This window comes from Tupaia chinensis, unplaced genomic scaffold, assembly GCF_000334495.1.
Source record: "Tupaia chinensis unplaced genomic scaffold, TupChi_1.0 Scaffold147433_1, whole genome shotgun sequence".
NCBI classification, from domain to species: Eukaryota; Metazoa; Chordata; class Mammalia; order Scandentia; family Tupaiidae; genus Tupaia; species Tupaia belangeri.
In genome coordinates, this window is record NW_006207284.1 from 1,039,193 (window position 1) to 1,060,206 (window position 21,014).

Consider the following 21,014-nt stretch of genomic DNA (forward strand, 5'->3'; position numbering starts at 1 on the left):
TAAAAACTGTTACTTAGGGCAGAATGAAGGGAAATCAGATCTGGGAGAACAGCAAATGGCCTGCCCTGTCTCTGCAGCCTTCTGAGCCCTCCAGGTCCCTGCAATCTGCTCCCCTTCTTGCCCATTCATTATTACCTTTGTTGTAGGTCCTTTCTGGTACTACACTGCGCTAACTTCCTTTTTCAATGAGGAAGTTTTTGGGTCCTGTTTATTATGAGCCTCCCTTTAGGTAGAGATAGGTTTGTGTTCTGTATACTTCCTAGAAAGTACCATTCCAGATGCGCATTTTGGTGCAGTATTTGCTGAATATAAATCAGCAGCAAAGGTTTTTTTTTTTTTTCTCTATTAGCTTTATTGAGCTAGAATCTACATACTGTACAAATCCCCCATTTAAGTTATCTGATTCAAAGCCTTTTAGTATAGTCACAGAGTTGTGTACCCATCACCACAATCAATTTTAGAGTATTTTCATCATCTCAGAAAAGAAGAAAACTGCAGATCCTGTCGCTATCATATCACCACCGCCCCCCTCAGTGATCCCTAAGCAACCACTAATCTACTTTTTTCGGTCTCTATAGATTTGTCTGTTCTTGATGTTTCATGTATATGAATCATACCATGTGTGGTCTTTGTGACTGGCTGATTTCACCTAGCAAGTTGAGGTTTATCCATGCTATAGCATGTATTATTAATACTTCATTTTTATGACTAAATAATCATCCATTTTTTAGATGTATTATTTAGTCTTTTTACTGGTTAATGGACATTTATATTGCTTCCAACTTTTGGTTATGAATTGAGCTACTATGAGCACTTGTATACCCCTTTTTGTAGATGTGTGTTTTCACTCTTCTATAGTTTAAACCAAGGAGTAGAATTGCTCAGTCAAATATGCCTGTGCTTCACTTTTTGTGGGACTACTAGTCTGTGTCTAAAGCAGCTACACCATTTTGTATTTCCAGCAGTGGTTTTGTGGTTTCTCATTTCCCCACATCCTTGTCAATACCTGTCATTATCTGAATTTTTTATTATAGCCATTTCAGTTGTTAAGAAGTCATATCTCATTGTATTTTGGTTTGCATTTTCCCAGTAAGTGGAACTGATAAGTTGTTCTTTTCTCCTTGTCAGGGGCAGTTATTTAACTCCAAATTTTTTTTTTTTTTTTTTTTTTTTTTTGCTCCTGTCATGTGTGTGCTCCTAGGGGTGTGATAACCAGCCCTCTTTCTGACTGCATGATCCCAGTAGTAGAAACCTAAGGCTATCAGAATGGAGGGTAGGGTTAGATATGCAGTCTGTGTCCGTGTGTTGGTATGACCTTCTTATGTATCTTTCCTCTCACAGTGCATATCTCAACCCTGGGTCCTCTTTTTAATATGGATTTACCAAGAAGAGAATAGTAAAATCAACAATAGGACCTTATTAACGCTGGCTTAAAAGCTTATTTAGGCAGATAATCTTACAAAAAATGACAAAGGCTATGACAGAGTAGTATAAATAATCTGGGGTTGTGTGGTTGAATTGTTATTTGAAATGTTATGACTTTGGTTATACTTTGGCAATATGGTTTCACAGTGATCACAGGTTCATTCTTGTTAAGTATTAGTTCCACTCTCGAAAAGTTGTGTGTAACTGAGAGACTGTGTATTCTGAGTATGATTTTCTCGTTGACTTCAGATATGTCTGTTGTACCTGTACTTAGACAGTACTAGCTCCAGGTTTTTATTTAGCAAGTCCACGAGGCCCTGGGCAGGACTTTTTCAGAGGGGAATCAAAATTTGTCATTTCATTCATTAGTGTTCACTGTTTACATTTCGTACAGAGAACTCGAAGATGGCAGTGTGCCTTTAATACTTATTGATAGAATCAGTTTTATGGCAATGATCTTGACTCAGATGGCAAGAGACTTGGTGGATTATACAGAGCACCTTCACACAGAAGAGAACGAAGAAATGAATGAATGAGGAAGGTGCTTTATCTCTGGGTAGGCCTCAGTTTTGTGAATAAGGAAAAGCAGAGGTCTTGACTAACACGGCTCCAGAACGCCCTTACAGCTATGCAGTTCTTTGGTGCCATGATGATTGCATATCCCGCTTATTAGATTTAGAAAACAAAACAGAAACAAGATGCAAAAACAAGTCTTTTCCCAGTGTCTGGAATATGTGTATCTGACTCAGTTATACAAATTAAATCACTTTTTTCATAGCACAAATGTAAAGCAGCCCTAAATAAATATCTGCCAAGCTGAGAATAACTGGTGAGGTCATTTTTAATGGGGACTGTATTTCACTGTGGCTGATTTGTGCCTGATTTATTGCTTTAACTCCTGAAGTCAAGCTGGCTGATGGAGGTGCTTGCAGGAGCTAGGATCCAGGCTGAGCATGGAGACTGAGTTAGGGCCTGCCTATTGCTGATTGGCTAGGCCCATTGTGTAGTCAGGTGGGTGTGCGTAAAGAGGCCATCTGATAAGTGCGGCCACATGTTCCTATCAGGTGTGCTGGAGAAATACTGCCTTGTCCTACACACAAAACAGAATCACTGGAGGCCCTTTACCTTGGAGAGGAAATGTGTGTGGGTTGCCAGTGGGCTGAATGGAGCCCTTGCTTCTGAAGATGGTTATCTTAGCTGTTGGCAGAGGAACCCAGGGAGGAAATCGAACTCAATTTCGTAAAAACTTCCTGCAGCAGATAGGTGGTCATGTTCTTGTAGGTTTCTGGGAGATTTTGTAAACCACTTTTTCTACTATTTCTTTTTTTTCTCTCTCTTTAATGTTGTAAAGGTGAGGGAGTCTGTCACCCTTAACCTGTCAGGTTCTTGTTCAGTTCTAGATAAAAAGTTAATGGCACTGTGTTCTACAAAAGAAGTGTCATGACCCACTCTTGACATCTTTGCTGTAATGAATGTGCAGGAAAGTGAGCCTTGACACATCGGGCTCTCTTCATAGTAGGTCAGCTTTGTCACTCTGAAATGTTTTCTGCATGGGATCATTCACACACACCTGTATTGACTGTAGTATGTGTACACTTCCCATCCATTCTCCTCTTCCACTCTGCTTAGTTTTCATCATCACAGGCAGCTGAGTTTCTTCTTTAAAGAATTATTTTATTGAACTTTATTATTCATTTATTTATTTTAATTTGACCAGAGAGGTCAGGGGTTAGAGGGGAGAGAAAGCAAGCCTCCAGGTTCAGGACTCAAACCACAGTCAGCCATGTGAGAGTCCAACGCCCTTAACCACCACACCACCTGCCGAACCCAGCAGTTTGGTTTCTTACACCTGGTACAACATATACATATAAGCATTGATAGGATCAGGATTAAAGCTTATACCTGACTTCGTTTCTTTTTGTTTGTTTTGAGTCTTTTTTTTTTCCTTTTTTGCCAGAAGCTGTGTGCCTATGCACCAAAGAGAATGAGCACCCCCTGGCCCCAATGGAGTAAGGTCATGCCACAATCTCTTTTCCTCCATTTCTTCATCCCTTCAGCAACCTAAGCATGTGTGCATATATCCAGCAGGGTTTTCAAACTGCCAAGGTAGGGATTGAACTCTGGTAGGCCATGTGGGACCCAGCACCCTCTGCAGGGTGCTTAACTATTGCACTATGGGGATGAACCTCAAGATTCTTTATAACCATTTTTATGGATCTCTCAGAGTGAGGAGTGGTATTGTTAACTTTGAGTAAGTTTGTAGTAGGTTAGTGCTTTGTGATGCTATTGGGTCCTGGAGAAAGTTACAACACGTTTTTGCATAGAAAAATGCCCCTCAACTTTCCCGATGACCTAATACATGGTTGATAGTGCATGATACTTAAAACACACACACACACACACACACACACACACACCAGCATCTTTATGCATGAATGTGTAACCAACGGTGATTTTAAAAGATGAATGAATCTTTTTGTGGTACCCAATGGACCTTGCATTTGATTTGTAAAAGCATCAGGTTAGTTAAAACAAGATTCCCTAAGATCATGTCTCTAAAACTGCATGCCTCTCTTTTTGTTTTTATTATTTATTCCATGAAGATGGTAGATGGGATATTGGCAGCCCCGAAAGGGTCTTCATGGTATGATTCTTCTCAGCCAGCTTGGGTCTCAGGCATGTGCACACATACCTGGAGTGCACAGGGACGTGAACCCAGGATTTCCAGTATGGCCTCAGCACCCTGGAGCATTGTGTTCTTATGTTGTCAAGATGGCTGGCCAGCCTTTTGCTCACTTTTTCCTTTTTATTTTATTAATTTTATTCATGAGAGAGAGAGAGAGAACGTGTGTGTGTGCATGTCCTGACACCCTTTCCCTGGCCCTAGTTAATCAGGATCTCAGGCATGTGTGCGTGTGTGCACGTGCTACCATGTTTCCTGGCGGACCCAGGGATCCGAACTCACAGTCAGCTGCTTGGGTTCCAGCACTACAGTTCAGTTTGCTGTTGACTATACCACCAGCTTGGGTCCAGCCTCTGTTTTTACCAGTGAGATATGTCTGTTAGTCTCTTGCATTGGGAATAGGCCACATCTCCCGTCCCAGCATCAGAAATGACTTTTTTCTAATTGCTGCCCCTATTCTCCCTCATGCCTAAACCAGATTCCCCTGACCATGTGGAGTCCAGAACTCAGAGTCCATGGGTCAATGAGACTAAGTGAGAATCCCTTACCCCTCTCATTGATGAGACTTTCTTGTCATCCCTCTGGAACTCGGGCTCTTCATTCCTTGGTTACTTGTCTTCAGTTGTCTGAGCACACACTGTGCAGGCTGGTTTGCTGGCACATGTTGGCACTGGGGCTGGGAGCCACAGTCCTACCCTTCCATGAGCGACTATGAGTGCTGGCTGGTGGAGGAACTGGGCTGCCAGGTGCCTTGCCCACTTGTATGTGGTCCCTCCTCTCCTAGACCAGCTCCTGTAGGCGGGATCACATCTTGGGAAGGTGAGGCAGTGACATTTCAGCACATGGGAGGAGCAGCATCCTGTGACTGTGCTGAGTTTGGAGGTTGGTGCTGGGCATTTTGGAGGCCTCCCATTCCAAATGATCAGATGGAGTAATCATATTTCTCTTAAAACATGATCAGGTATGTGACAGCTCTTTCAAGACACAGGTGGTATATCAAGGCAAGTTATTGTCTTCCATCCACCTTGGTTTCCTGTCTTGGACCAGACCCTTCCTATTCTCACCATCCCCTTGACACCAGCCTTACCATTTATTTCTGCCCTCTTGGCTCTCACTCTCCCCACGTTCCTTCCTTCCTCAGAAGTGGAGGAAAGCATAAATTAAAAAAATAAATCTGTCTGGTTCCATGTCTCTATCTCTTACTTCTCAATGTGTACTTAATATACCACTGGCTCCCTCCAAACACATCTCTCTGTATATATGTGCATCTATTGGGGCTGTTGGGGAAGATCTGGCCCCACATCTTGTGGAACATCCCCCTGCCCTATGTATGTTTAGGACACTTGCCACTTCTGTGGTGTATAAGTTCTTCATGAATATTAAATGTTTTCATAGTAGGAAAGTGTTTGTTCTCTTAGATTAAACCCAGCCTTCAAGCACATACTCTATTGTGTGGATGCAAGTGACTGAGAGAACAATAGAGTTTTCACACCTGTATCCTCTGCCATTTGTGCAGATACCTGATTGGCCAGGCCATAGACAGTACAGAGGTGAGGTTTTTGGTGGAAGACACTGTACCTTGGGCTACTGTGAGGACAAGGGATGAAACTGAAGTTACTGTGAGATCAAGGCGTGAAACTGAATTCTGGGGGCCAGTAGGTGGTATGGTAGTGAAGGTGCTGGATTCCCAAGGCCAACTGTGGTTCAAGTCCTGGACCTGGCAGAAAAATGACACTGGGCAAGAGTGCGTTCATGCATGCTAAGAATCCTAAGAGGAGAATGGAGGAAAAGGGATTTCAGCATGGCCATCTCCCCTGGGGAGTGACTTCTCACTTTCGCTCTCCTTGTTGCTCCCTGGCAAGTGTACATGCCCTGTGGCAAAAACCTAAACAAACCAACACTGAACCCTAGATAGCAGTAGGAGCTGGGCTTCATTGCTTACATTGCAATGTTTATTTTCCTTTGTACTTTCACTATGGAAAAAAAAAAATGGCATGAGCAGGAGCTTGAGATAAATAGCAGGGAAAACATTTTAGTAACATATCTTTGCAGAATCTTCCTCCCTCTTTGTTTCTTAATTAAACTGAATTTTTGTTTCTTAATTAAACTGAAATGATGTTCTTTCATGGTTAGGAAAGTCTTCCATGGACAAAAATTCCTACAAATATTATTATTGAATTTTTGTCATTGAGATGGAAACAACATGAGAAGGAGCTGAAAGTCCTTGTGGTCTGTGCAGTGGTGGAGGGTATTGCTGAGGTTATTCCTAGGCAGTTTGGGAGAACAGCTCTGCCCTGTGCCTGGAAGGCTGAGGCATCTTCTTTTTCATCCCCACTGATTCTTCCTACCCCAGAGCTTTTGCTTTAAAGGTTTAAAGCAAAAAATGTGGAAGCCCATTGCCCATGCAGTCTCATCAGGGTGTGAGTGCATAATGGAGAGGAAAAGCATCTGTAAGTGAAGGGATTGCTGAGGTGACACCATTAGATTAGCCAGCTTCTGCCGATGAAATACAAGCCATGCCTAGTAAGAGTCTCCGCTCAGTCTAGCTCTCCCTGAGCCCAGGAGGCAGGCCACGGGTAAGAGGGCATGTGCATGTTACTCAGTCCAGCAGCACGTATGGAGTACCTGGTGATAGAGCCAGAAGACATAAGCTTCCCATAACGGCCACATACTGCAGGAGCAGAGATGGGCAGAAATAAAAGAATGTACTTGTCCACTGCATTAGGAGAGTCATGAGCAAAAAGCCCAGGAAGCCCAAATGGAAAAAGGGGAAACTGTAAGAAGAGCCACTACCCCAGGCCTGCATTTATTTAAAAAACACATGGGATGCATTTCCAGACATGGCAGTGAAATCGAAGTGCTGCTTTCCTCGGTAGAACCAATAAAAGTTCTGTGGGATTCTAGCAAATGCCAACTTTTAAGCACCTGCTCTGGTCCATATGCCAGCTGGACCAGGCTCTTTATGAATATAAAGCTGACTTTATGAGTGCCACATGAGACAGAGGTACAGTTCTTCCCATTTTACAGATCGTGAAACTGATGCTCTAGCAAGCTGGGTTACTTTGATTTTAACTACTAAAGGACCCTGCCTCGAATCCATAATAAGAAGGATATTGAGTTTTATACTCTGTCTTTATCAAGTAAAAGGCTCATTGGAAACACTAAATCAAGAGGTCAGGAATCTTTGTTACAAACAGAAAAAAAAAATCCTAAAATCCTTCTTTAAAATCCTCCTTTAGCAGCCATGGAGGTATCATTTAAACACCTCTGCCAAATAATGCTACAGTTTGGGATCTAGTTTCTGATAGTACTTGGTATAGAAACTGTTGGCAGTAAATAATAGTGACATTTTCCAAACATCTCTGGAAAATGCCTGTTGTTCCATAAAAAGAAGCATGTATGTTTAGGGTTGTCCTAATTTTCAACTAAAATGATCATTTGTACAGAAAAATCTGATCATTACCACCCCATTCCCTCTTTAAAACCTTTCATTGTGGGACCAGCAGTTGGCGCAGTGGCTATGTTGCTGGGCTCCCATGTAGTCAACTTTGGTTCTAGTCCTGGACCTGGTGGCTTAAACTCTTGCCGGGTGCATGTGAGTGCATGCCCAAGATTCTGAGAGGAGACTGGAGGAGAAAGGACTGCAGCATGGCCATCCCCCCTGGGGAGTGATTTCTCATTTTCTGTCTCTCTCCTGCTGGCAAGCACACACGCCCTATAGCAAAAACCTCTCCCCAAAACAAAACAGGAAAATAAATAAATAAATAAAAGGACATCCCTTGCATCGGCATGTCCTTTAAAGACCAGAGATAGAAGGCCTTTTCTTTCTGGGCCCTGCCTACTTCTCCTGTCTGACCTCTCAGTACCTCACTCAGTACCTCTCGCTCACTCTTCATTCCAGCCAAAGTCTGTCCCCACATGAAGACTACCTTTGTTCCTTGACTGCCATCTTTAGATTGTCCCTCTGTCTGACTCACTCCTCCTTTGTCTTCACATCTCATTGACTTACATCAATGGGTCAGGAGGCCTTCTTTGACCCTTAGAGAGTGGGCTGGGAATCCTTCTTTTCCAGCCCTGACATAATGTCGGTTACACTGTGTTCCATGGTTCATGCGTCTGTTGTCCATTAGGTCATAAATTTCTTGAAGGCATTCATTTTGGATTTGAATTGTTACAATGATGGGAACCCACTAGAGATTGCAGATATAAAGAGAGTTTATTGTGGGAAAATATTTAAAGCAATAAAGAGCCCTCCATGGAACCCTAAGGACGGGTCTGTAAGAAGACCTCCTGGAACCAGAACAAGTGCCTCAGGATGGCACAGACTAGTGGCTCTCTGCTCCTCCGCACACCAGCTCTGTTCCCCTCTCTCCTCTCCTGGCTTCCTGAGCTCGTGTGTATCTTCACCAAGTCTGCTTATGACCTCACTTTGCCTATAGCCCAAAGTGACCCCACCAGCCCCAGCAAATTCTCCTAATCTCATGGATTCATATCCTGCTTGTTTGGTTTCTGTTTCCCAGTTGCAGGTTTCTAAGCAAGCACTCTGCTTGGCCTAGCTTACTCTTCAAGCCAACGACATGCGCTGTAGGTGTCTGGCCCTCCTGTCAGTGGGCTATCCTCAGATCAGGTCCACACTGCAGACCAAGCAACCGGTTTGCGGCAGAGGGGTCCCATGGGTTACAACTTGGCTGCCAAGATGGACTTTGTTTGGTTTCTCTCTTTGCTTCTCTGCTTAGGAGACTTTAGATTTCTGTTATTTAGACTTCATGGTACCCTTTGTTGTTTTCTGTCCTTATAGATATCATTAATGGAGCTCAAGAAAAATGTGTATTGCCTCCTATGGATGGCTACCCCCACTGCGAGGGGAAAATCAAGGTAAGGAGGAAGTGTATTCCTTTCCATCATCCTCCAGCTGCACTCACACCCCCACTCTTTATCCCTCCCTGGTGATACTAATGGGTGATTGAGCCCTTGAAGGGAGTTGTTTATAGGATGCCTGGAGTCAGCCAGTTCTGGGCTGTGCCACACAGCCCTTCTCTGCTTATGCCAGCTCCATGGGGCTGGTCAACAATGGCTCCCGCTGGTCAGACTGAAAGAGCCTGAGCCATTTCAGGCGCCTGCTGTGTCTTTGAAGCAGCTTTCCCCTCCCTCGTTCCCAGCCTCCAGCGGGTGATCCTTCAAGGACCAGTGACAGGGGCTGCCATTATTGAGAGTCCAGATCCCTCTCGCCCAGTGCCAGGCCCCTGCTCTGAGGTCTCCAGATTGTGGTTTAAATGTCACATTTGCATTTGCAGTTGAGTACCCTGAGACATTTGGCTACTCTTTCACTCTTAGTATTTTTTTAAAGATCCTATTTGTGCGGCTTGCCCTTGGGAAGACTACTCCCTGCTTAGCAGTTTTCAGAGATAAGTTTTGGTTCAGGTATGCAGTTAGTGTGGTGAGGGCCACCCAAGAAGCATTTTCACAGTCTCCCTTTGGGGCATCTATAAGTGCTTTCTTGGGGCTCTGGTTAGAACACTCTCTACCCTAGGCACTGTCCTACAGCCCTTGGAAATAGAGTGGCCAGAGGGGATTTCATTGCAAGGGTCCCATTTAATTACCCATGATACACCTTTCCAGCCACGCCTATCCTGAGCTCTGAGACCTGGTGTGTCCCAAGAGGACCTTTTGCTCCAGGTACTCAGTTAAGACCCAGCACAAGCCAGTGTGTTATCAATCACTCAAGAGCTGAGCCTCTGCACGTCTTGACCTTGCTCAGTGACCCATTTGCTCAGTTCTTTGCCAGCTTGAACCATTCCGTCCACCGTCCTGCCTTGTATTGTCACCTCCTCTGTGAGCACATGTTCAGGGGCACCGAGAGTGGACTGCGGCTGCTCAGACACATTCTTACCTGCTTCCTGTTGTTTCAGTGGATGAAAGACATGTGGCGCTCGGATCCCTGCTACGCAGACTATGGAGTGGATGGGTCCACCTGCTCTTTTTTTATTTACCTCAGTGAGGTGAGTAGTCTTTTTTAACTCTTGGGGGTAGATGTGTGTGGTTAGATTGTGTTGTAGCTGAGCCTGGAATTTGAAAAGCCTGAAAACACGTGTTGTTTTCATGTGGAAGAAAGATGACTTTCTGTTCCCTTGGAAAAAAAATAGACTGTTAGCTAACTGCTTCCCCCCCAATTTATTTTTTTATTGTAATAAAAGATATATAAGATTGGCCACCGTCACCATTTTCCAGAGTGCAAATCAGTGCCGCTAAGTGCATTCACATTCTTGTGTGGCCGTCATCACCATTCATCTCCAGAACTCTCTTCATGTCACAAACCCGAGACTCTGTACCCATTAAATGTTGACTCTCTGTTCTCCCTCCTCTCAGCCCCTAACCACCGCCATTCCACTTTCTGTCTCTAATCTGCCTGTCCTCCGCACTGCCTGTAAGTGGAATCGTGCAGTATGTGTCCATTTGTAACGGGCTTATGTCACTTAGTACAACGTGCTCAAGGTTATTCCATGTCCTCCTCCTCCTCCTCTGTTTTTGTTTGCTTTGTTTTTTCATTTGCTACAGGGAACATGCCCTACCAGGAGAGGGAGGGAGACAGAGAGAGAGCGTGTGAAAGAGCAGTCACTTCTCAGGGGAGATGGCCATGCTACAGTCTGTTCTCCTCTCAGGATTTTGGGCATGCATGTGCACATGCACACACACGTGGCAAGTTTCTTTAGTCATGGTGTTTGAGACCTAAATCACACCGTCTGCTGTGTGGGATCCAGCCATCCCAACCACCACATCCCCAGCTGGCCCGGAATTTCCTTTCTTTTAAGGCTGATAATCTTCCATTGTAAATATACACCACATTTCGTTAGTCCATCCATTAGTCAGTGCACACTTGGGTCGCTTCTATCCTTTGGCTGTTGTGAGTGCTGCTGCGAACACGGGAATACACATACCTCCTCACGACTCTGCTCTCAGTTCTCTCAGTTGATACCCTGAAGTGGAATGGCTGGATCATGTGGTAATTTCATTTTTAATTTTTTTGAGGAACTGCCGTTTTGCTTTTTCATCAGACATACCCACCAATAGTGCACATGGGTTCTAATTTCTCTGCAGTTTCATCAACTCTTTTATTTCCCGTGTCTCTCTCTTGTTTTTGGACAGTAGCCATCCTAAAGGGCATGAGGTGCTATCTCACTATGGCTTTGGTTTGCATTTCTTCAATGATTAGTGATGTTGAATATCTTTTCGTGTGCTTGTTGGACGAGTTAGTTATTGACTTCTAGGTTGAGTTTTGCTTTTTTTATCTGAGCTTATTTTAATTTCATCCTTGACTTTTTTTTTTTAATTGCCGGAGGGTACGTGTGTTGCCAGAAAGAGACAGAGAAAGAGCTTCCCAGTGGGGTATGATCATGCTGAATCTTTTTTTATTTTTTAAGAGATTTTTGCTGTAGGGCATGTACACTCGCCAGAGAGACAGTCAGAAAGCAAAAAATCACCCCACAGGGGGATGGCCAATCTCCTCTCGGGATTTTGGGCAAGCACCCATACATGCCTGGTGTGCATTCCAAGCTGCTGGGTTCGGGTCTCGAACCATGGTCAACTACATGGGAGTCCAGTGATGTAACCATTATGCTACCTGCTGATCCCCATGATGAAATCATTTTTCCTATTTCCCATTGGATTTTAGGGCATGTACATAAAAGTAATCCAGTGTGTTTTTCAAGCCACCAGGGCTTGAACTGCAGACAGTGTTCAAGATCTGGCTCCCTTAACTGCAGCTCTGCCAGGCCAGCTCATGTACTCTTGAACTTAATAGCAGCAGAGAATTTTATAGACCATGTGGAGTTTGTTAAAGACTTCAGTGATCTGTTTCACTTTTAGGAACATCCATGGAGTGGGGAAGAGTTAAGACTATTCAGGGCAGGCTACAGGGAAAGACAGTAGCAGGGAATCCAATCTTATTGGCCTCCCCTTCTCTCCTTCATGGATCAGGAGACCCTTGTGAAACAGGTACTGGCTTGTTTCAGAGAATGCGCCTTAGCTGGCACTCTGCTACCATTTCTTTTTTATTCTGCCCCTGCCCTGTTTTTGTCTGCTATTGATGTTGCCGTTTGACCCATAGTAACAGCTCCCTGGAAATGCTATCCAGAAAGGACAATGTCTCCATTTTTGCAGTAAATTAAATGCTTTTGCTATAGTTTTCTTTTGGGGATTCAGGTGCCTCTTTTTTTGTGACTTAACAGGGACCACTTCTTGTGACAGTCCAAACCATTATTGCTATCGGGTACTCAGCCCTCTATTCTGTGGATTTTTCCCTTTCCTAGACCATTCCCTCTCTTTCCTCTATAGTCAAGTCAGACTTTTTTCAGACCGGGTTGTCCCTTGGCCATGGTAAGAACTGCAGAGCTAATGAATGATGGGTAAAATGCCTCTTGGAAATTCAGAGCACTAAGAGATGGATGAGTGCTGCTCCTCATTAGCAGGCTGCTGGCAAGTTGATTTTGTAGCATTTATTTGAGTATGTTTCTGGGTTCTGGTTCAGGTGGCTTGTGGCCTGCCTTCTCATTTCCTTCTCCAGAGGAGTAAGGCTTGGGGCCATGGGTGAACCTTCACTGCAGTTGAGAAGTCAATTAGAAGTGCCTTTTCTGCCTTGAGGTAAAGGTTCTTTATTCAGTTTAATTTTCAAAAGTTTTCTTCCCCTTTCCATTTGATAGAATTTAACTGGAGTCCAGCTGTGCTCCATGATTGACAAGCTGGGCTAATTTCACGCCTTCCTAAGAGTTTGCATATTCAGGTAGACTGCAGGTGTGATGTGGAGGATTTATATTCCCACTCAGTCTGCTTCACTGTCTTCCAGACCAGAGCTGGGAAGGTGTATGAGAGTGGTCCAGACAGAGGGCCTACAGTTATTCATGCTAGGGAACCTTTCCATTGAAACCTCCAACCTACTTCTCACTCCCAAGGAAGGAAGGATATAGCTAAGATGAGATAGAAGTGAGATTCTGAGAAGGAAATTGAGAGGCATGTGGGGCAGACCTGATAGATTACATATGCTTATTACCTGGGACTATTTCATGACCCATGACTATTTTTTCTCTTCCTCAGGTGCTTCCTTAGCCTATTCCAGCATTTTTTTCCCCTTAAATTCATTTATATATTTCTACTATGAGTGAGAAAGGTAGAGGCAGAGAGCCCTGCACTCCTAACAACTTGTCGATCACACTGTCCATCCCCAGCTTCAGCCAGCCCTGGATCATGGGCACACTTATGCCTGGTGTATTCAAATGCAAACCCAGAACCTTCTCATGTGGATCAGAGCATTGCATTTTACCACTATGCCACGGTCAAGCCTCACACTCTTATGCAGATGACAGGTCTGAATTTTTGTTTAGTTGGATGTAATTCTGTGAGCAACTATTGAATATCTATTGTGTTTATTGACTGTCAACAATTAGTCAGAACTTGGTCTCGACACTATGTTACGTGTTCATTATCTCCAAAGAGTCAAATGGAAGAGGGGCTGAGGATGTAGGTAATTGAGCCAGGAAAAAAAAAGTGGAGATGGAACCTCTCTTTCAAACCGAAAATAACCCTGAACTGGCCTTAAAAAAAATCCATTTTATTTTATTATTTTAAAAGAATAATTTTATTTTTATTGTTTTTTAAGTTTGCTATAGGGCACATGTGCTCATCAGTGAGAGAGCGTAAACCCAAGAGAGAGCAAAAGCAAGCCATCAGGTCTAGGGCTTGAACCATGGTCAGTCATGTGGGAGTCCAGCATAACTACACCACCTGCTGGCCCCTCAAAGAAATCCATTTTATAATAGCTTTGTAATAGGCACCTTTTGGGAGTTAGAGGAGAATTTCACCACTATGGTCACTTTAATAGGAACACTGCCTTAAAACTTCATACCTTAGATCTTACATTTTAGTTTTCTTTTTTCCTCTCTTCCTCTCTTTTTCTTCCTTCCTCCCTCTCCCTCCCTCCCTCCCTCCCTCTCTCTCTCTCTCTCTCTCCCCCTTTCTTTCTTCTTGTAATTTGGCCAGAAGGTCTGTGTGTTCACACTGCAGTTCCTTCACCTCCATTTCTCTCTCCTTTTGGGATTTTGGGAACACTCATGCACCCAAGTGTGGTTTTTCAAGCCTCTGGGTCTAGGATTTGAACCACATAGTCAGCCATGTGAGAATCCAACTGCCATAAGTAACCACCATGCCACAGGCTGGCCCTCTGCTACATTCCAAGCCCTATGATTTTATAAGTTTGTTAAATTTGTTGTGCCTCCAGTTTTTCTTTTATCGAAAAGTAATTTTAATTTTGTTTGTTTTTAAAGGCCTTTTTTAGGATTCTTGAATTTATTTGAAAATGTGCTTAGATTACATCCTGGTGGGAAATAATCAGTAAACACAACTGACACTATTATGGTTTTTAATTTTGTCATTGTTTGAGGATAGTTGTAGGGTGTCAGTTAATCTCAAACATTATATTTGAGTTGAGACCTTTATTCCATTTTAGAATTAGAATCAATTGTTGCTTCTCATTTGGCAGTCTAATTTAATTTCTAGATCTTTTCTAAAATTTGAATTTTGGTAATGTAGAAATTCAGTTGTTCCCCTGGTCTTCTTTTTTAATTGACAAATGAAAATTGTATGCATTGGGACCAGCAGTTGATGTAATGGCTATGTCACTGGACTCCCATATAGTTGACTGCGGTTTGAGTCCCAGACCTGGTGGCTTAAACTCATACAAGGTGCGTGTGCATGTGTGCCCAAGATCCTAAGAGGAGAGTGGAGGAGAAGGGATTGCAGCGTGGCCATCTCCCCTGGGGGGTGATTTCTCGCTCTCTGCATCTCTGTGTCTTTCTGGCAAGTGCACATGCCCTATAGTAAAAACCTCTCAAAAAATATTGTCTGCATTTATGATGTACCACATTATGTTTCAGTATGTGTACATTGTAGAGTGGCTAAATCAAGCTCATTGAGATGTTATCTCATGTTCTTACTAATTTGTGGTGAGAACACATCTGTTGGCTCTTTTTAAAAGTGAATTTATTTCTTAATTGCATGAGCAAGAGAGAGACAGAGACAGAGATGGAGAGAGTACCCTTAACGGAGTCTCAGTACTACAGTTCACCCCTAGCTTCAGCCAGTCCCAGATCATGGGCACATGTGTGCCCACTGTACTTGGGGAGGCCTTCAGCTGTGAACCTGGAACCTTGTGATGTGGGTCAGCTTTGCAGAACATTGGGTTTTATTGCTGCACCGCCATCCAGCCCCCACTTTGACTTCTTCACTCTGGATGTGATACTTGGGTTTGTATTTGAGTGCAGAGCTGGAGGTTTGGAGCAGCACATTTTCACCAGGGTTAGAGGGAAATTATAGATGTTTTCCACTGCCAAGGAATCCCATTCTGGTGTGTTTTTGTTTTTTTAATCCTGAACAGTATCCATGGCTTTGTGGGGTTGTTAGTCCATTTGTGTTTTTATTTTTCTTCTACTGCTGTCCTTAAGTTTTTCTTGTTACTTCATTAAACACTGAAACCTGTTTATTTCTTGTGCCAGTTTTCTCTTGCAATTGGAAAAAGATTGAGAGAGACGTCTTCATTAGATTTGTTAACCTGATCAACACGCACCAGTGACTTTTAGTTCATTCTTAATCCTTATTGAAAGAGCCAGTTCATTTTCTCTCTCTGTTTAACATCAGAACTTTGACAGGTATCAAGAGAACTTGAAGCAAAAGTCTCTTGAATAGTCAGTCACCTGTTGACTTGAAGAGTTTCAAGTCTGAATCATCTTAGGAGACAGTTTTCTTCATTTTTTCTTTCCAGTGGTTGTCTCAGGGTGCCAGGTTCCACTGAACTATGGGGTTACAAATTTTACCTTACTTTTGGTCTACAGATATTTTTTGGTTAAATCCCACAAAGCAAAACCATCACTATTTCCCTGATAATATCCCCATGGCTGACACTGTACTAGAAACTGGGATAGAGAAAGTCAGGTGGTCATCCTTGTCTAGGAATGGGACTATAAGTGGCAGACAATAATAGAAGAGTGAACTATCACTATGTCCAGATACCCCAAATACATGAACTCATTTAATCCTCTCATCAGCTCCAGTATTTCATGAAGACCCACAGCAGAGGCAGCTCAGAGAAGTTAAGTACCCTAGCTCCTAAGCTCTGCACTTGTCATCACCATTATCCCCTTTGTGGTGAAAGAACAGCTCAGATAAGTGACCAGTAGCTGCTGACTTTGCATTCATGCTTATGTGTAAATCCACGTATGTTTGAAAATGGCTGTAATTTAATTTTGATTCATCACCCTTCACTGCTAGTTTTCTGCTACTTGATAATTTCGAGACTTTATCCCCAAAAAGAGAAACACCATGTACTCTCGTGAGGCCGTAATTCATGAAGACCAGGCAGGCATCAGCCATTCCAAGGGGTGAGTGTGAGTGAATGATTCATTAGGTGGCCTGGTATTTCCAGAACATCAGGCAGTTCATTTTCTGTGTCTGTTTTTGTGAGCCATGTAACTATTCCCGTTATAAAGACAGAGGCCTATAAAGTAATTACTCCGAATGTCATTGTTTCAGGTATATTAACTTAGATGTCTGCAGAGCCTTTTACCGTGATCAGTTTTTACAAAATTTGGAATGGATTGCTTCACCCCGTGTGATATGATAGTGATGGATGATGCTGATGTTTTTGACACCCATACCTTTTTCTTTTTATGCAGTCGTTCCGGAAGCTAGCAAGCACTGTACCTCTCCAGCCTTCTCAGTCTGTTTGGGGTATTTTTGTAAGCACTTCTGATATCATTGCTTGTGTGGTTGCTCTGAAATAATCAAATTGCCCAGTGATTGGTTGTTAGATCTTAGGATGTGCACAAGCTGTTGCTTCAAATGTCAATTAGGACGGTGTGTGTGTGTGTGTGTGTGTGTGTGTGTGTGTGTGTATGACTCTTGTAAAGGAACAAAAGAAGCAATTTCATGCCTTACTCACAATCTGTTTCTTATATTCCATGAGCAACAGGCATAAAGGTCTTTGCCTCTTTCTGTTTTCCCTTGGCAATATGTAAAACTAATATTGGCTGAGCATGCTATTAACCTTGAGTTTAAATTCAGCATACTTAATCCCTTGATTAATGCCAAGATTAATGCCCAACAGGAAAGGTTGAAAGCTTAAATGTTTGTGAATGCGAGCATGAAATGAAATCCTAATAACCAGTACAATGATTTGGATTTATGGGCTGTGTTGGCTGCTAAAGATAACTTGGAAATGGTGTTGCACAGACTAATTTGTCAAAGTGGGCCACCATAAAGAATGGGCTATTAGGTTTGCAGGAGAAAACCTGAATGAGAAAATACAACTGGCATTTGGGGAGGGGTCAGGGAGTACCTTAAAAGTATCACCAAACTGTGCCTGGGATACCAACTCACACATTTTAAGGTGGTTAGCCATTTGAAATAGGACATTTTCATTCCACGGTACTGCTTCTTGGCAGTAAAGGAGGTGGTAGAGGTTGATGGTCATGTTCTTTTAACTTTCTGAGTTCAACCTTTATTGCTATCTTTTTCATCTATGTGTATTCGTTGCCCTTGTTACCTGAGTTTGGAAACATGTTTAGGAAAAAGGTCTTTTAAAAATAGCCCCGAGTTTACAGAAACTGTCTTTGTCGGTCAGCCACCTGCGCTTTCAGTGCTCCCCTGTGAACATCCCCCTCTGAAGTTCTTAGTTAGTCGCTTGTTTGTTTGTGAGTATCGGATACTATAACATGTATATGTAGACTTCTAGTCCTAGCCTCTGCCTTGCAGAAATCAAAAGGATTGGGAAGGATAAGACTTTCCCAGCCCCAAACCTATTTTTGTTCAAAGATCAGGGTCTCACTGAGAGGTAACTCAGCCTCTCAGAGCACTCAGCCTTTTTTGCCCCCCCCCCCCAGGGTTTCACTGTGCTGCCCGAGCCAGCCCTGAGCTTGCAGCCTCCTGAGTCACTGGGATTACAGGAACATGGCCCTGCACCCAGCTTCCAGGTTGGGCTAGGAATCAATCTGGGGCCTCCCGTTGTGGCCCCAACCTGCAGGGACAGGGTCTGAGCAGCATGTGCCAGTGTGGTTGGGCCCCAGCACCACTTTTATTGCTCTTAGGGATACCTGTGGCATGCTGGGGTTTTAGTCCAGCATCTGCACTTTGCTTTTTATATGCCTTTAAATATTGTCACTTGTGATTTCTATTACTTGCCTAAAAACATGTTTTAAATTTTTGTGTTTTAACTTTTTATCATATGGACAAATATAAACAAATAGAAAAGAGAAGAGTATGGTGAACCTTTATGTGCCTATGATATGGATCAGCAGTTGTCAATTCATGGCCAATCTCATTTCTTTTTATTTAATGTTTTAAGGTTTTTGCCTCAGGTGCATATGCTCCCAGAGAGAGAGAGAGAGATAAAGACAGTGAGAGGAAAGTGAGAAATCACCCCCCCATGGGGATGGGGATGGCTATATCTCCTCCATTCTCCTTTTGGGATATTGGGCATGCACCTGGCGTGATTTTTCAAGCCTCCAGGTCCTACACTCAAACCACAGTTGGCCATGAAAGGAGTCCAGTGCTTTAACCAAGAAGTCACCTGCTGGCCCACCAATCTCATTTCTTTACACCCTCACCTGTTCCATTATTTTATTAGTAGTAGTATTATTATTATTGTCATTTATTATTTAAAGAGAGATTTTTGCTATAGGACATTTGCCAGAGAGACAGAAAGTGAGAAATCACCCCCTAGGGGTATGGCTATGCACAATCCCTTCTCCTCTGTTTTCATCTTGGGATTTTGGACATACATGCATATGCGCCCAGTGTGAGTTTTAAGTCTCTGAATCTGGAACTCAAACTGCATTTGACTATGTGGGAGTCCAAGGAACATAACCATTACACCATCTGCTGTCCCCTATTATTTTTAAACAGATCCCAAACATCTATCATCTAGAAATATCTCTATACATATCTTTTAAAGAAACTCTTTTATAGCATGTAACTGTGTTGACAGGGTCTTATTGTATCATGATCCATATGAAATGCCATTTCATTCCAGAAGTTATTGTTAATTCCTTAAAAATGTCAAATATTATATTAGTATTTTCTAGATCATCTTATTAATTTTAAAAGTTTATTTATTTGAAGTAGATTTATTTGAAGTCAGGACCATAACTTGCAATTGTTGGTGTCTCTTAAGTCTCAATTTTAGGTTCCCTTTAATCTGTTATTTGTTCCCCTTGCAATTTTTTGTTGAAGAAACTGCTTTATTTTCGTTAGTTTGTCCTACTCTCAATTTTGTTGGCTGCATCCCTATGGTATTGTATAACCTGGTTCTCTGCCTCTTGCGGATTTTGATGGCTGCATCCCTGTGGTATTGTATAACCTGGTTCTCTGCCTCTTGTGTTTCCTATGGACAGATCTGAGTCTTGATCGGAGTTAGACTTTGTATTTACATGGTACTGTATGATGCCGTCAGGCACACAATGCCTGGTCATCTCTCTTTATGTGATCTTAACAACCGTTGAAAGTCAGTATTTACATTCATCAATTCATTGTGAGTTTCCTTTTTTAAAAAACTATCAGATTTATTTCTTTCACAAGAGTTAGAGATAGCACCCTCAACAGGATATTATACCACAATACTCCCACCTATGAGCCTTCTCAGGTAGTGGGGTAGCCCAGCATATAACAGGCAGACCAGGGGACTAAACCCAAGATCATTCATTTGGAGCCAGTTTTCCTGGAGCAGCACTTACTGCTAAGCCACTGAGCTGGCCCACAGGTTCCTTCTTAGTGTATCAGGAATACTGTGAGGAGAGAAGACTGTGTAGCTGGTATTTGGTTGCTGTGGCGACCATTAACATAGGAAACCTTTGTTTGTTGCCAGTTGGTTTCCTAGCATCCTCCACTGCTGCCCAGGACTACTTTTTTTTTTTTTCTTGCTTGCATAATTTGGGGGTTTTGTTTTATTTCATTTTTGCATTGTTATGAAGTCATTGATTGAAAATTATTTGATATGTTCAATCCATTGCGATAATTTTCTTACCAAATCTCAAATTGTCCTTGCTTTGCCCAATGGGAGCCTGTTCATATTGAGTTCCTTTGGCATGGCTCTGGTAGTGTTTAATAGTGTTTCTGGATCTCTGGTATGACAAGATCTTTTAGGTTTATCTTATACAATTCCTGTCCTAGACTGGGAAGTAGCTATTTCTCTAAGGACCCCTGATTCCTTCAGTGGGACATAATGGTTAAGGATCACAGTCTGTGTGCCAGGGGTGTTCACCGCTGTTTTTTCTAATGTTGGGGATTTAACAAGAAATAATATTCCTCATTAAGGTTATGTTTGGGAGAGGAGATAGACTGTAACATGAGAAATAATAAAGTTCATCATCTCTTAGATTATAACAAATGTCATGGAGAAAAATAAACTAGGGGCTAGAAAAGCTCATGGGAAGTGATGGTGTCAGTTTCAGAGAGTAGTCACGAAACGCCCTGTTGAGAAGTGGAGGGAATGCCGCTTGAAGGAGATGAGAGAGGAAGATGTGCAGACCTCTGCCAAAGGTGTTTAGCAGGCAGCAGGAACTGCGAGTACAAAGGTCCTGGAGTAGCCACCCACATCCAGGATCATCAGCAAGTCCAAGAAAAGTAATCTTGGGGGACCAGCAGTTAGCATAATGGCTATGTCGCTGGACTCCCACGTAGTCGACCACAGTTCACATCCCGGACCTGGTGGCTTAAAACTCACGCTGGGCACATGTGCATGCATGCCCAAGATCCCGAGAGGAGAATGGAGGAGAAGGGATTGCGGCTTGGCCATCCCCCCAGGGGGTGATTTCTCGCTTTCTGTCTCTGTCTCTCTCTGTCTGTCTGGCAAGCGCATGCGCCCTATAGT

General features: G+C 43.0%; 1 protein-coding gene across 6 annotated transcripts in view; it reads left to right on the plus strand.

Moving 5' to 3' along the window:
* Nucleotides 1-21,014, plus strand: part of MGAT5 (alpha-1,6-mannosylglycoprotein 6-beta-N-acetylglucosaminyltransferase) — a 387,858-nt gene that overhangs the window by 208,411 nt on the left and 158,433 nt on the right. For all 6 annotated transcript variants that reach the window (XM_006169708.3, XM_014584664.2, XM_006169709.3 and 3 more), the window contains 2 exons: nt 8,907-8,983; nt 10,018-10,107. In XM_006169708.3, the coding sequence (XP_006169770.1) occupies nt 8,907-8,983; nt 10,018-10,107 (167 nt within the window). The remainder of the gene's footprint in view (nt 1-8,906; nt 8,984-10,017; nt 10,108-21,014) is intronic.